This window comes from Periplaneta americana, chromosome 3, assembly GCF_040183065.1.
Source record: "Periplaneta americana isolate PAMFEO1 chromosome 3, P.americana_PAMFEO1_priV1, whole genome shotgun sequence".
NCBI lineage: Eukaryota > Metazoa > Arthropoda > Insecta > Blattodea > Blattidae > Periplaneta > Periplaneta americana.
In genome coordinates, this window is record NC_091119.1 from 119,870,656 (window position 1) to 119,887,568 (window position 16,913).

Genomic DNA, 16,913 nt, shown 5'->3' on the forward strand with positions numbered 1-16,913 from the left:
CTTCACTAAGATTTTATAGTCCTTTATATATACCATAGATTTACAGGTTCAGTTGAGTGAGAAAATTAATTATTTTATTCAGAAAAATCCCGTATTACTACAGGACAGTAACTTTCTTTCGTACTAGAGAAATTACTTAATTGTTGATAATTGTTACCGTAAAGTGGGGTGACTCTGAACGCCGAGGTGACTTTAAACAGTAATTTAGCACCTTTCTAAATTAAATGCTGTACCCAATTGCGAAAAAACTGAACTAATTTATTGACAACTTAAACAGTTTTTTCGCAATTGGGTGCAGGATTTAATTTAGAAAGGCGCTAAATTACTGTTCAAAGTCACCTCAGCGTTCAAAGTCACCCCACTTTACGGTACTGCTTATCCTCTCGAAGAGAATTTCGATTATTATAAAAAAAAAAATTAAGGTAACTGAGGAGTTAGCTAAAATAAGGGTGTATGGGCATATATGTCCTTATAATGGATATCACTCCAAAATAATATTTTGAAGTTCCTTGACCTTCCGTCTAAGTTTAATTTATTTTCCTCAAATATTAATATTGGTAGGATGGTTGGAAATTTGTGATCCAAGCTCTACTACCCATCACATATATCTGCTCTTCTTGGAGAAGGCTTGGGCTGTTGTTTATGCAGTGTGACATAGGTAATTCGTTCCTGAACTCGCCACCAGTGACGATATATCGGACAGGTAGTACATACCAAGAGAGAAAGGTACATTTTTTCTTATGTATTTGTTTTCTCCCATCACTTTGCTCTGGTGTCTTCACTACAATATGAGCTCCATAAGAATTTATTAGAGCGGTAGAATGAACTGAAGAATTAATGAGTGATAAAGACTGAACAAAGATTTTGTTTGAAGAAGAGGAACAGTTTGGAAATCAGTTTTGTTTAACATGTAAACCCAAAGGGATGAATTATTTTATTTGACTATCTGTTATCTTTATTAGACTCAGTGTCAACGCTTAGTGTGTGGAAATTAAGTTGGAAACAATATAATATATATTATTTTTCTCTCCTTAAGGTAGGATATTTGAATACTTCTCTTGCATTAGTTGTTATACGAAAGGGAAATTCAAATTTAGTCAATTTCTCTTATAAAATGTAATTTACTTTGCCTGAATTTCCTGTATGAAAACTATGTTATTTACTTTTCCACATTTTCTTACTGATTGCTCCGCATTTCTCAATAATATGGTTTTTGAAACCGTTAGGTAAAAGAAGGGCATATAACACAGCAACAAATATACAAATATTCTCATATAATTAAGTACGGTAGTTATAGACATTTGTTGCAAAAAAGAAATAGTAAATGAAGAAAAGAACAATTTTAGAGTCCTGTTGAAGATGAACTATGTTACTTTAGTTTATTTTGCGTATCATTACACCTCTTAAAAAAAACTTTAAAATTAAATTTCCCACAAACTGCATATTCTGCTATATGTAGGGTGACCAGATCAAAATGTTCAAAAGCAGGACATTTGAAGGAAAAAAAGCAGGATATTTTGAAAAAAAAAAGCCCGACAACACATTAAATTCCTTTTCATTCACTGAGAATAAAAATAATAGACAAACACTGTACCAAAGCTATCCATTGTTATTAATCTTACAGTTTCATTGTTCATATTTCTGTGAAGAGGAAATGTCCTTCAGTAGCTTTGGGGAGTTCAGTAAATAGGTGTGAAATTCTTTACATGTAAAATGCTTCAAATTATATTGTACTGTTACAATACCGGTACCCTTTACTCCTTCTACTGATAATCTGTTCCTTTATGTGACCATTGAGTGTTGATTAGTGAAAATATCCTTTCAACATTGGAATTTTATGCAATTATATACCTATACAGCAAAGTTTGAGAACACTTAACATTCACAATCTGTTAAAAAAATGTACTCCACTGAAAATCTATTGTTTTAAAAAAAATGCTTCATCTTGCTTCAAAACAAATTCTTTTAAATACAGAATTAATAAAATGTATATATATAACAACAGAAACATACTTTTGATCTCAGATTTTATCTTATTATACATACTATATTTCAATATTTGGTACATTATTTTGTTGAAAGGCAGGAAGCCGGAAATTTTGGCTTTATCGTAAAAAGCCGACCAGACACCCACAAAATACTGGTACTAAAAAAGCAGAACATGTCTGGTGAAATCTGGATGTTTGGTAACCCTAACTATACGTCCGTCTTACAACAATTCCTCAATGCTTCACAATGCTTCACAGTAGTAAAATGGCTTGTTGATTAGTCTCTCCACTGAGCTCTGATACCTCTCTTAAATCACTTATAATATGTGCAAAGCTGTGGTCACTCTGATGTACTTGTAATAGCATTACCAGGACATTTTCTTTCTTTCTATATGTCATACTTAGTGTTCATGATAACAGTGATTTATTTTCGTAGGTTTGGAAATACTTGAAACAGTTCCAAAGTTGCTATCAACATCTCATCAACCTATTAAAGTATCAAAGAAAAAATCTTATGAATTATGCATTCATGAAACTCGTTGGACAGAGAAAGTACTTGAACAGTTACATCAGGATTTGAAAGGTAATTCTTAGTTGATTTTAAAGCACTTATTTTTTCTGCTGCCTTATATTTTAAAGACTTTATCATATTTCTAACAGAAATTAAATGACTGCTGGCGCCAATAATAAAATTATAATTGTAAGCTTTTTTTAAACATTTGTTGTAGATATGCATATGAAGAGTTTTGTAGACACTAATAATATGGGATTGATCTTACGGATACCGAAACCAATTCCTATACCTGAAACTCCTGGAACAGAAGGTGTGCTAGACTCAGAAGAGGAGCAATACCAGGCAGTGATATTTCTGCAGAAGATCATCAAAGGCCGTGCAATCCAGATGCTTGTATGTTTACAGCAATTTTTTACTCCCAACAGATTTTTATTCTTCTTCAGTGCGACTGAAAATGTCTTAAAGCACTTAGCCTATTAGTTTGGTCCATTGCGCACCCCACTTGCAGCCGAAAGATAAGAATAACCTTGCATAGAATGATTTAATCTCTTTCAAATCCTCAGAAAATAGAAAGCAGTTCTCAAGATATGAACTTTGGCAATGAATAGTTTCTTAAGAGTGTTTATGGTTCCCATCATTGCACCATGTTTCTTTTTCATATAATTTTCTCATACTGAATAATGTTATCAGTTGAAAATCATCATTAAAGAAATTAAAGTCCCTTTCAGTGTAACTTCTGTAAAATTCATTAATATGATGTGGCAATAGTGGAGCAGTTATGAATTGAGGCCAATGCTGATTTAATACTGAAATTGTAATGAAAAAAGCTTGAATTTAAAACTAGGAGGGGTTGAGAAATGCCAGTTTTATTTGTTTCACCTCGAACTTGTTTTGCATTTAATAACTGGCTATTATTACAATGAAGTCAATATTATATATTCACTCCATTGTATATTATTCTGAGACATATGTCGGCAGTTTATAAAATGGTGTTAGTCATGTTTCATTGTAATCTGCGATATGAATGAAATCTTCAAAAACTACTCTTTATATTGAAAATTTTTATAGCCGATTTATTTGATGGATTGAACGAGGACTGAGCTCAGTTCTGGAGTGGTCCAAGTTTGCAGTCCATGAGTCTAGTAAAAGCTCAGTAATACTTTTCTCATAAATATCACATTATCTTCTAGGGATGAAACCATGTTCATTTTGTCAAGATTACCATCATGTAAGACAGAGTCACACGTAAACATAAGTTTCTTTTGGTATAGATATGTAAAGGACGACAGAAGTGTCAGCAACTGATTGAAGAGATGAAAAGTACAACAGCACTACAACAACAAGATTTACAGCATATAACACAAAATCGCGAGTATATACAAGTTCTGCAGAGAAACCAAGTACTAAGTCAAAGAGAGGTATGTACCTAGTCTTGTTTGCAAATAAGACAGATTTCTATCATGCTTACAAGGTTAAAACTCACAGACGTCTTAGCTATAACTGTCATTATGATTTTAAAATGGGAAGCATTGGTGATTTATCAGTATCACTGATAAAATCATGCTCGCTCGCTGCCATAATATATAAGTACCTAAGAGGTGAAGTGCAAGATTTACAGCAATATGTTGTTGTTGTTTTCTACTGCCAGGCGTTTGACAATAAAGTCATTTGACCTCTTGCACTCCAATATTTTTCAAAGATATTATCATGGCCAGCCACTGAAGCACAGATTTTGAGGTGTTCCGAATCCATTTCTTGGTTTGAGTTGCACAATGGGCAGTTAGGGGACTGATATATTCCAATTCTATGCAGGTGTTTGGCCAAACAATCATGGCCTGTTGCCAATCTAAATGCAGCTACAGACGATTTTCGTGGTAAATCGGGAATTAACTGTGGATTTTGATGCAGAGAGTTCCATTTTTTCCCTTGAGATTGTGTTATCAAATTTTGTTTGTTGAAGTTTAAGTATGTAGATTTAATAAATCTTTTCACAGAGTAATATGTAGATTTAGTAACAGGTCTGTAAGTAGCAGTGCTGCCCTTCTTTGCTAAAGCATCCGCATTCTCGTTTCCCAGGATTCCACAATGGGATGGTATCCATTGGAATACAATTCTTTTATTGAGTGATGTTAATTGAGAGAGCATTTTAGTTATTTCTGCTGTTTGAGATGAAAGTGTTTGTTTAGAGACGATTGATAGAATAGCTGCTTTGGAGTCTGACAATATAACTGCATTCCTAAATTTATTGATGTGGCATAGAAGATTCCTGAGACTTTCACTTATTGCAATGATTTCTCCATCAAAATTTGTTGTTCCATACCCAAGAGATCTATAAAGTGAGAAGAGACAGCACGTTAACACCTGCACCGGCACCTTGTTCTCTGGAGATCAAGGATCCGTCGGTGTATAAATGAAGCCAGTTTTGTGGAGGGTACCTAATATTAATTGTCTCTAAAGACAATTGTTTCAGTATTTCAGTGTTTACTTCTGATTTTAGTATTTCTTCTGTTAAATTTAGATTATATTCCATATTTAATAGAGTTAAAGGTTTTGGTTTATTTGTAGGTTTTCTTTTAAATTCGGGATATTGATTTTCTGTTTTAATTCTTGAACAATGGATATGAAACTTTTTTGAGTTTTCAATCTACAGAGAGGACTGTATGAATGCCAATTGTTTCCTGGTAATCTGATAAGTTTTTCATATTGAATCAGTGCTTTTTCTTCTATTGTCATTTTGATGCTGTTAATATTAGTGAGGAATCTCATAGAATCTATTGGCGTTGTTTTGATTCCACCAGTAATGAGTCTGAGAGCTTGGTTTTGAACATATTCTATGTCGTTTATGAAAGGTGAAGTAATTAAAATTTCTCCACAGTATGTCAGCACTGGCTGTATAAACATTTTGTATGTAGTGTTCAAAGTATTCCTAGAGCATCCCCATTTCTTTCCTGCTAATCTTTTTAGAAGAGAGAATCTTTTACGAGCTTTTTCAGAAATGTATTTCAAATGGTTGCTCCATGTTAACTTACTATCGAAAGTAACTCCAAGATATTTGGATTCATAAGTCCTACGAAGGTGTTGGCCATTGTATTGGATATTGAATTCTCTTTCTTTTTTACCGAGTGAAAATATTTGGTAGTTACTTTTGCTTAAATTGAGTGTCATCAAATTTGATGTATTCCATTCATGTAGTTGATTTAGAGCTTTAAGAGCAGAATTTTGAATTTTGTCTCTATGTCTGTAAGATCCGAAAGTCCACAAAACTATATCATTTGCAAATAGTGCTGTTTTCATGTTTGATTCCTCTAATAGGGAGGGTAAGTCATTTATATAAATATTGAATAAAGTTGTGCTAAGGACAGCGCCCTGAGGTAGACCTCGATATGTTTGTCTGTAACTAGAAAGTGAGTTATTGAATTTAGTGGCAATGAATCTTTGACTAAGGAATTCTGATATCCATTTGAACATATTGCTGGAGATACCTAATTTCTGGAGTTTTAGTAATAATTTATTTCTCCAAACAGAGTCATATGCTAACTGAAAGTCAATAAATATTGCCAAGGTATCTTCTTTCTTGTTAAAACTATCTTTTATTTCTTGGCCGAGGCGTATGACTTGTTCATTGGTAGAGTGTAGTTGTCGAAAACTGGCTTGTCTTGGTGATAAAAGATTTTGGGATTCTAAGTACCAAGTTAATCTGTTGGAGATCGTGGACTCCATGGTTTTTGCTATCATGCTTAACAGTGCTATTGGTCGATAACTATTAACATCATGAGCAGGTTTCCCTTTTTTGTGAATTGGTATAATGATTGCTTTTTTCCAAGCTGCAGGAATTGAGGTGTTCCATGATAAATTGAAAATGGATAAAAGTACAGACTTGGCTTTTTCCCCCAGATGTTTAAAAAATTCGGAATGAATGTTGTCGGGGCCAGGAGATTTCTTGGTTTTTAAATTTTGTATAGCTATATTTAATTCTTTGGAAGTAAAATTTTGATGAAATATTTCAGGTTTTGTACTAGTAATATTGTTTTTATTATTTTTATGTAATTCTCTTTTGATAAATTTGTCAGTTTTTTTGATATTGGAATGTAATCTGTGAGAGTTTGAGTAGTGTTTATTAAATGCGTTTGCTATATCTCTACTATCTGTTAGTGTTTTGTTATTATGAATAATAGGTTGGCTAGTATTTTCCTGTGTATTGGAAATATTCTTCAGAAATTTATATGTTTTAGCGCTATCGGTTCTGTAATTAATATTTTCAATAAATTTATTAAAACTGTTCTTTTTTGCTGTTATGATTGCTTTTTTAAGAATGGCAGTCTTCTTCCTCCAATCTTGAGTATCTTCTGGTGTTTTGCTATGTTCTGCTTTGGTTCTTGCTTTATCTCTATCTTGTTTCAATAAATTCAGGTTTTCTGTCCAGAATGGGGTGTATTTTTTTGATTTGCCTCGTGGAATGTGCTTTTTTGCAATTTTAAGAAGAGATTCACAGAAATATTTGTTCAATCTATCTGAGTTTGTATTTTCCATTAGTGGTGTGTTGAGCTTGAGGTATTTGTCGAGTTCTGTTGTAAATAGTTTCCAATTCGCTTTCTTAAAATTCCATGTTGTTTCGTTATTGTAGGGTTTTTTTCTTCGGTTTTGGTGGAGATGGATAGAAGTGATGATGACTCTATGGCCAGATCCAGGGTCTTCAATTATTTTTTTCTTGGTTTCGTGATGGATATCTGATGTTACTAGTAATAAGTCTGGATTTGTACCAGAACCAGAATAATGAATGAAAGTAGGGGGATCTTGTTTTCTGTAGACAAGTTCTGCGGTTGTAGTATTTAGGAGGTCCGTGATCATTTTTCCAGGTTGGTTTACATTATCGTAGCCCCAAAGTTGGGAGTGGGCATTAAAGTCACCAATTATGATAGTTTTAGGTTGTATATCAAACAAAGTTAGATCAAGGGGATTATTAGGTGGGTTATAGGCACTGTAGATTTTGAAATGTTGTTGATTTTTTCATACTTCAATTCTTATTAGTTCTAATTTGTCCTGATTATCCATTTTTTTATGATTTGAAAATTTGTAATTAATTTCTTTGATGTACCTGCAAGAATTCCGCTACTGATCTGTCTACCTTTGGGTAACAGTTTCATATTAAAACCTTTAAAATTAAAATATTTTAATTGGTCAGCATTAAGGTTTGCTTCTTGAATAAGGAAGATATCTATATTATTATCTGAGAGTATATTGGCTAGTTCAGTCTTCTTGGCTGATGTTATACTACCAGCATTCCATTGTAAGATGTTTAGTTGATTCTGTACTATTAAAGTAGTCCCCGCCAGGAGATTACCTCCAGATAATTTTACCTTAATGGTACTCATTTCATATTGGAGTGGTTAAATGGCAAGTTGTAGCCGATTTAAGTGAACACCATATTTTAACGTTTTGGTGGCTACTTCATTCACACACAACCCCCAGAATGTCTGGAGGACCACACCTGCTGTTGGTCGACGGGTCCATTGGACCTAGCTGGGAGATCTTGTTGATCACCAGCTTTCCCTCCTTAAGACACTGGAGGACGATTTTAGCGCCATAGCAGGTCAGCACTAGGAACAGAAAAGTAGAAAGAGGAGGAAGGAAAGGGAAATGAACCCCTAGGCCTCGAATGCTCTAATGCCGTCGGGGTCGAAGAAAGTAAGAGTTCAGTCAGAGGACTGGATAGGAAAGGGTAAAGAGAGAATTAGGTATTGAATAGAGGAAAATTATACCAAATTCAGTCATTAACTCATCAAGCTGACCAGTGCTAATTGATGAGTAGCCCCTCCCTTTAGTTCAGCTTGTAAAATTATGCTTACTAACAGCTGCACTGTGGGAAGGTAGGGATGGGACGTTGGGTATTTGTCCAGGTTGGTTCCTTAAAGCCTTTAATGGGAAGGATTAATGGCTCTCCCCCCTGTATCCGATAGATACCCTTTTGCAGCAATATAGTCATAGGGACAATATCTTAATCAATGGTGTGCCAGAAACAAATAGTGAATCAGTGTATGATATACTTAACAATATTGCTGACGTCATTCAAGCAAAGGACTTAAATAGAGACATAAGTTGCGCCCACAGGTTGCCAACCAGAATAAAGGGAAAGGAGAAACCAATTGTCGTCTGTTTTGCCTTTCGATACAGTAGAGATGAGTGGATACGCTATTTTAAGGAGGAAGCTATGAAGGACGTAATAGGACCTGGTATTTCGCTGAATCACATCAATCCTGACCTCCCGAAGGGAAGAATATCGGCTAGTGATCATCTTGCACTTCATACCCTCGACCTTCTAAACAAAACTAGAGATGTGGCTTAAAAAAAAAAAAAAAAAGAAAAAAGAAAAGAAAAAAAGAAAAGGAATATAAGTATGTCTGGATTCGCAATGGTAAGATTTTTGTTCGTAAAGGAAATTCAGCTGTTGTGCAGAGAATTAATTCCATTGTTGATATTGAAAAATTATAAATTATAAATGCACTTGTGTAATTAATTTACACTCAATAAGACATGGATGTGAATACGTTACTGGAGGAAATCGGTAATTATAGCGACAATTATATAAATATGAATAGGCCTACTTCACGAAGATGACGAGTATTGCTGACTGACAGTTTAAGCATAATTGTTTCAGCAACTGTAAGAAGAATTACTTCTTCACCACAATAATAATAATAATAATAATAATAATAATAATAATAATAATAATAATAATAATAATTGCAGAATCCATATCTGCAACTGTATCCTGTTCTGGTGTGAAGGGAAGGATGAATTTTGCAGTTATCACAGGATTATAAGTTTTACTGTCGCTTCTGCATCCTGTGTACCACGTTGGTGTGAACAGACCTTTATATAGTTTATTTCTTCCTTTTACTGCATCACTGATCATTTTCAAAGAGTATCTTTAATGCATAATGCAATAACTGTAATAAAAAATATACAGTAAATTACCCCTACCATCGCACCAGAATCACAGATTTCCATATATTACTGCTGTTACTTGTTAAATGCTTGTTTTGAAAATCTACATTACATCAGAGAAGTCTATGATTCACTAGTTGTTAGATGTCTGAAACTTTTAGTTTGTAACTGAAAGAACTTGATGATAGTCTGTATTTTTTCGCCATTTAAATCCAGACATATTTATTAAAAGTTATTCAAAATCGACAGGAGAAATTCCTAAGAATTACATAAGCTTTTTATAATTTTTATCACATTTTTCGTCAAGTTTTATTTGTATGATAAATGAACTTCATAGGCCTACTATTCTCCTTTTTCTCAAAGCCACTTGATTTTGGCATAGTAAACGTTATTAATAAACATTGCTGACAAATGTTAATGTTTCAGTTTTCATTAACTTCGATGGAAATTCATCATAAGGTACTGGCTCTTTTCGGGTGATTTCTGCATAACTCATGAACATTTTCAATTTGTGCACCTCCTACATGTACTTTTGCGGATATTGTTACATATAGAGAACTGCTGACTGGTGAGATTTCAATAATTAGAATCGATATATTCCCACTCATCTTATTTAGAGGTCTCTACAGTCATTAACTTGGCGACATTTGCTATCAAAAAGTTTTGTTGAGTATGGAGTAATGATAGACTTGGACATATAATTTTTGTTTTTATTCATCTTTATTATTCAGGAACAAAGAGATACCGTACTTTACATGTAGTAAACATATTAGCTAAATGGGGCCAACAGCTTTACTTCATGTAATGGAAATTGCTCCTTCTGGATTCTTTTTCTCCTAAAATTTTATTGCCCATGACCAGATCTAAGCCCACAATACTTCAATCCAGAGACAAGTATGTAATCACTAGACCATTACTGACGATGATGTGCAAATACTGATTAGGAGATTTTGTCCGAAATTCATGTTTTCATCATCCTGATACCAAAAAGCTTTACCATTTGCCACTGTAACTGTTTTGTCACCCTTCAGTTTCATAGGATCTGCTGCTGAGGGTTGTTTGATGGTAAGTTACTCTTTCCAAAATAGAAGTTTTTGTAAGGTATGTAAGCAGAACCTTCTTACATTTGTGTAAGCAAAATTACCTGTTTTAAAGATACAGACAAAATATTATTGAAATTATCATTGCAGGAGGACTGCATAAAAGACGTTCTGGAGTTCTTGCAGGGACAAACAGTCAGCTTCAAGCTGGACTTTTTGTCCAAGGAACTGTGGCGTCTTCAGGATGAGCGTCGTGTCCATGCATTTGCATTATTGGCTGAGAGAATAAGATGCAGACGTGAAGCAATGGAAGCTGGACACAGGCAGAAAGAGGAGCGAAGACATCAAGAACATGATGAAATGTTCAGGCAGGTAATTGACTCTTCCTATGCCAGAAAAAAAAAATGTAAATAGTAGGCCTAATTATAAATTATAATTTACCTTGTTGATGAATCGTCATTACCGCACAAGACTGGCAGGACATTCAACTCAATATTGAGATTTCATTAATTAAAATTTAGTTAAATTTTCTAGATAATGTTTTTTAAAATGTCATTTGAGGATCACCATTGATCTATGAAAGTATCTCAAATAATTCAGTTTATTAGAGCTGCAAGTTCAATATTGAATAAAATAATGATACCGGTACCTACGTATGTAGGTAGTTAGTGTTGGGTTTTTACTACCACCACCACCACCACCACCACCACCACCACCACCACCACTACTACTACTACTACTACTACTACTACTACTACTACTACTACTACTAGTATTATTATTCACTGCGGGCTAAAGCAAGGAGATGCACTATCACTTTTACTTTTTAACTTTGCTCTAGAATATGCCATTAGGAAAGTTCAGGATAACAGACAGGGTTTGGAATTGAACTGGTTACATTAGCTTCTCGTCTATGCAGATGACGTGAATATGCTAGGAGAAAATTCACAAACGATTAAAGAAAACACGGGAATTATACTTGAAGCAAGTAAAGCGATAGGTTTGGAAGCAAATCCCGAAAAGACAAAGTATATGATTATGTCTCGTGACCAGAATATTGTACGAAATGGAAACATAAAAATTGGAGATTTATCCTTCGACGAAGTGGAAAAATTCAAATATCTTAGAGCAAAAGTAACAAATATAAATGACACTCGGGAGAAAATTAAACACAGAATAAATAAGGGAAGTGCGTGTTATTATTTGGTTGAGAAGCTTTTGCCATCTAGTCTGTTGTCAAAAAATCTAGAAGTTAGAATTTATAAAACAGTTATATTACCGGTTGTTTTTTTATGGTTGTGAAACTTGGACCCTTACTTTGAGAGAGGAACAGAGATTAAGGGTATTTGAGAATAAGGTTCTTAGAAAAATATTTGGGGCTAAGTGGGATGAAGTTACAGGAGAGTGGAGAAAGTTACACAATGCAGAACTGCACGTATTATTTTCTTCACCTGACATAATTAGGAACATTAAATCCAGACGTTTGTGATGGGCAGGGCATGTAGCACATATGGGCGAATCCAGAAATGCATATAGAGTGTTAAATGGGAGACCGGAGGGAAAAAGACCTTTGGGGAGGCCGAGACTAGATGGGAGGATAATATTAAAATGGATTTGAGGGAGGTGGGATATGATGATAGAGACTGGATTAATCTTGCACAGGATAGGGACCAATGGCAGGCTTATGTGAGGGCGGCAATGAACCTCTGGGTTTCTTAAAATCCATTTGTAAGTAAGTATTATTATTATTATTATTATTATTATTATTATTATTATTATTATTATTATTATTTACTATTTCTTTTCAAATATATATGCAAAGTGAATATCTTGATTTGCAAATTGTGAAGTGAAGTAAATTGCTTTCTGAATAAAAAACGCGAGAATCGCTGTATTCAGTTTACAATATTGCAGTAAGTTCTCGGTACTATGCAGTTGTATAGTTCATCTACCTAAGAAATTATCGTTTATCAACTACTCTTCTTTAGTTTTTTTTTTTTTTACGAAGTACGAAAATGCACCGTTACATAAATTATGAAAAGCATTAGAGAATATAAAAATTAATGAGATCATTATAACTGCAATAAGGAATTGATACAATGGTGCTATATCAAAAGAAAAAATGAGAAAAATACTTTTAGATGATATTCTGGTTACAAAAGATTGCGACAGCGATGTAGTATATCTTTCACATTATTCAATTTATATTTACAAAAATCACTAAAAGTATGTAAAAAGAATTTTTAAAATGAGAGTATATATTGGAGAAGAAACCGTATTTTACATTATTTGTGGATGACCAAGTAGTATTAAGGTCGTCTCATAAGTAATGCTGTTTTTTTTTAATTTTGGTGTTTTGTAAGATTTTAATGATTTGCTTTAGTTGGAAAATGCAATTCACAAGATGCTATCGTTTTTGTGAACATGTGATAGTCACCAGTTGTTAATACAGTAGAGTCTCAATTATCCTACCTATACTGGCCCTGGAAGTGGCCGGATAAGAGAAAATGTCGGATAATGCAGAGTAACGAAGAAATACATACCAGTAATAAAACAAGTGTTGTAGTAAACTATTTTACTTCCTGAATAAAAAAGCGTAAGAAAAGTCAATGAACAATAAGAGCATAGTGGATTTACAATATAGTATTTAAGAGAATAAATGTGTTATTAATGTTTGCTTGCCTGCTAATTGACGTTTTCTCCCTGCGAAATCTACCACGAACAGTGACGGATAATACGGAATGTTGGATAATCGAAAATCAGATAATCGAGACTCTACTGTACAACTAATATAAAATAGAAGTGATAAAATTTGAGATCAGAGTCCTTCTAAGGCACTACTGGAAATAAGATTATAAAGCTGCTCCCACGGCTTGAAGAATATGTGAAGTTGAGGGTGGAAAAGTCATTAGTGAGCGTGTAGCACAACAATAGTTCCAGCGTTTCAATAATGGAAAAGAAGGCATTGAAGATATATAATGTCTTGGAAAACCTAAGCATGGAATATTAATGCACGCAGAGTTTTGGAAGAAAATTCACAGAAAAGTACTCGTGGCTTATCAGAAGAACTTGGTGCTTCAAAAGATACAATACATCACCACATCAGTGGTGTCTGATTGACTGAGGCAAGTGAGGCCGGGCCTCAGTCACTTGGCTTAACTGAAATCAAATTTTGTGTTTTTATATAATATAATAGTTATTTGAATGAAGCATATATCACTGTAGAAGCATTTGAAAACTTTGATGTATATAGATCTGTTTTGCAGTAAAATTTGTTCCTGAGGCCGGGATCGCTCATGCCGGGTCTGGCTTGTGATGTATACAGACCTGTTTTGCAGTAAAATTTGTTCCTGAGGCCAGAATCGTTCGTGCCGGGTCTGGCTTAATGCATTTCATGTCCTTTTGCGGGCTTTGAGTTTACGCTTAAAACGTTGTAGCTGAGGCACAATTCGTCTGGCCTGGTCAGGTTTCACTCGTCCCATCCATGGGCCGGCCTCAAGGGTAGAGTGGGGTGGGAATAGCAGTGGTGACTTGTTTTCCTAACTAGGCCATAAATAACAAAATTCCAGCTCTTTGGCAGGCAGAAACCCACTCAATTCTCTCCCCTTATGTCTCAGTTTATGACATAAGCGAGGGTGATCTGCTATTGTACTTGGTAGTACAGTAGTGAATCTGGGCCAATGTTGTTATGTATTTCGGGAAAATATAAACAGAAACAAATGAGAGAAATAATGCTGGAGAAGTTAATTCATTGTTAGAGTGTCCTTTTTCGAGAAGAAATAATACTGAAAGAATGGAAGTTTTAAATAAAGAGAGAGACTACCGAGATACCTACGACATCGCTGATAATTTTTCTGACACATAATCTTAAAACGCGAGTTACTATTGCATCCTGGTATGGGCAACATAAATGGTTATGTGGTAATGTGAGGCAAAATAAACTTCTCTTGGCCTTGTTTGTTGCTGTCAAAGGAAAAAAATAAAAAGAAAAGAAAGAAAGGGGAATTTCAACACATAATATGGGTTGCTTCATCACACTGAAACAATCACTGAAACTCACAGCATAACAGCTTATTTGGTGAGTGAAATTATTATTTTTCATTGATAGTAATAAGAATAGACTAATAATAATAATAATAATAATAATAATAATAATAATAATAATAATAATAATAATAATAATAATAATAATAATAACAATAATACTGTAATAATGATATTAATAATATAATAACAATAATAATTAATATCATAAACAAACATTTCCTATCGGAAGCACTTAAACTAGTTGCATCTGGCCTCACCGAGGATTTCGATCACCGGCCACTACTGCATCACATTAAGATGATTAGAAAATCATACAGTGAATTGACACCAGAATAGGTTCAATGCAGAGTGGATATCTGTCTTCAGCTTTTTTTTAATCCCATGGATGATATATTTATCAGGATAATTGTTACATGTGATGAAAAATTAATGTATTACAGCAATCCTTACACAGATTCGGTTCGACCCCAAAGTAATGTTACATGTTTGGTGAGATTTTAAATATGTGATTCACTGGAAGTTTATTCTAAAAGGACGTGCAATGAATGTGGATCTTTATTCTCGATAACTAGAATGAGTTCATGAAACTTTGAGAGAGAGGTACTGGTACCTGGCATTAGTTAATCAAAATAGAATTCTCTTGCAACAGGACAATTCGAGACCCATATTGTTCGAACAATCATGAAAAAATCCAGGAATTGGAAGGAATCGAAATGCTACCACACTCTACATATATTCTAATCTTCACTTTCAGATTACCATCTGTTTCGAATGGCCCACTTCCTGCGTGGAAGAAATTTTCAAAACCTAGAAACCATTGAAATGGATATTATCGAATTCTTCGCATCAAAAACCAGAAACTGGTACCATTGCGGGATACCGAACTTTGCTGAAAGGTAGCTCAAGACCATAGAACCTAATGTCGTTTACTTTGAAGAGCAGCTTCATTTCTTGTCTAAAATTTTGCTCGAAAACCGACATTACTTATGAGACAGTATCTGTAATAGCACAAGAATATAAATATACAGAATATATGACAAGAAAATTGACAGAAGAACATGACAAATGGGGATTAAAAATAAATTTGGAAAAAACATTTGATATGGGATGCAATAAAAATACTAGAGATTTAGTTTTGCATGGTGGAAAATGTCTCATTAAAGAACATAATGAATTTGAATATTAAGATGTCGAAATTAATAAGGATGCTATTAAGCATAGGGTGAATAAAGGGAGATGAACAGTGATATTAAATGAAATATTATGGGACTAAAATATATTTAAAGACATCAAAATTCAAATGTATAGTGGCGGTGTTGGCAATGACGGGGTAATGTGGCAGTCATAGTAGTAGTGGTGGTGGTAGTGGCAGCTGCAGCAGTAGTCTCTTGATACTGATGTTTCGTCCTTCTTACTTCTCAATGGTATTTTGTGTGTCCTGTTCCCAGTTTAAAAGGTGCCATTGCTTCCTTTCGTGTGCCATCTGAAATTAGGTTCTTATCAACTGTTACTTTTTGTCGTAAGTTCTGATTTCAAGGTATTATATTGGTTTGTTGTTTAATAATTAATTTTACTGAGTGAAAAGACAGTGGATGTTGTTTATGCTATAATATAAAGGTTCCTTTTTTATTTCCTATAATGTCACAATGTGCAGGAGTCTATTGTAGAACTGTAACTTTTTCAAAATATTCCAGAAGAGAAAGAGTCTTTCTTTACATTGTCACTGTTTTATTTGTTTTATGGTAATCAGATGAAATGGCCTTTAGAGCAGGCATAGGATCACTGAGAATAACATTTTGAAAATGTGTTATGTTCATTGTTAGTTGTTGTAGAGCTACATTAATTGCTTATACATCACCATCAAAGTGTGTAGATAATTTACTAGTTCAAAAATAGAAGGAGTATAGTTCACACGAAATTCCAGGTCCTGCTGGGCCTTTCCTGTTAATAAGGAATCCATAAGTATGAATATATACCGTATCCATTGTAGTTGATATCTGGTGCAGATCGTATCTAAAACCATTGCTTCCATTTCTGCAGGCTTATTCTCCTTTTTACTGATGGGTTTAACGAAATTCACAGCATACTGTACTGATTACTTAACATTAATCAAGAGGATTTTGCGGAAGCAACATGTTTTCATTATGAAAATTTAGGACATACATATATACATATATTCGACAGATATTGGAGAAAAAATGGGAGTATAAGGGTACAGTACATCAGTTATTCATAGATTAAAAAAAAGGCGTATGACTCGGTTAAGAGAGAAGTTTTATATAATATTCTTATTGAATTTGGTATTCCCAAGAAACTAGTTCGATTAATTAAAATGTGTCTTAGTGAAACTTACAGCAGAGTCCGTATATGCCAGTTTCT

The 16,913-nt window shown here is 34.0% G+C and overlaps 1 protein-coding gene across 5 annotated transcripts in view; it reads left to right on the forward strand.

Annotated features, from left to right (window-relative positions):
• Positions 1–16,913, forward strand: part of LOC138696453 (cilia- and flagella-associated protein 91-like) — a 95,724-nt gene that overhangs the window by 49,618 nt on the left and 29,193 nt on the right. For all 5 annotated transcript variants that reach the window (XM_069821443.1, XM_069821445.1, XM_069821444.1 and 2 more), the window contains 4 exons: positions 2,425–2,571; positions 2,717–2,895; positions 3,774–3,920; positions 10,638–10,859. In XM_069821443.1, the coding sequence (XP_069677544.1) occupies positions 2,425–2,571; positions 2,717–2,895; positions 3,774–3,920; positions 10,638–10,859 (695 nt within the window). The remainder of the gene's footprint in view (positions 1–2,424; positions 2,572–2,716; positions 2,896–3,773; positions 3,921–10,637; positions 10,860–16,913) is intronic.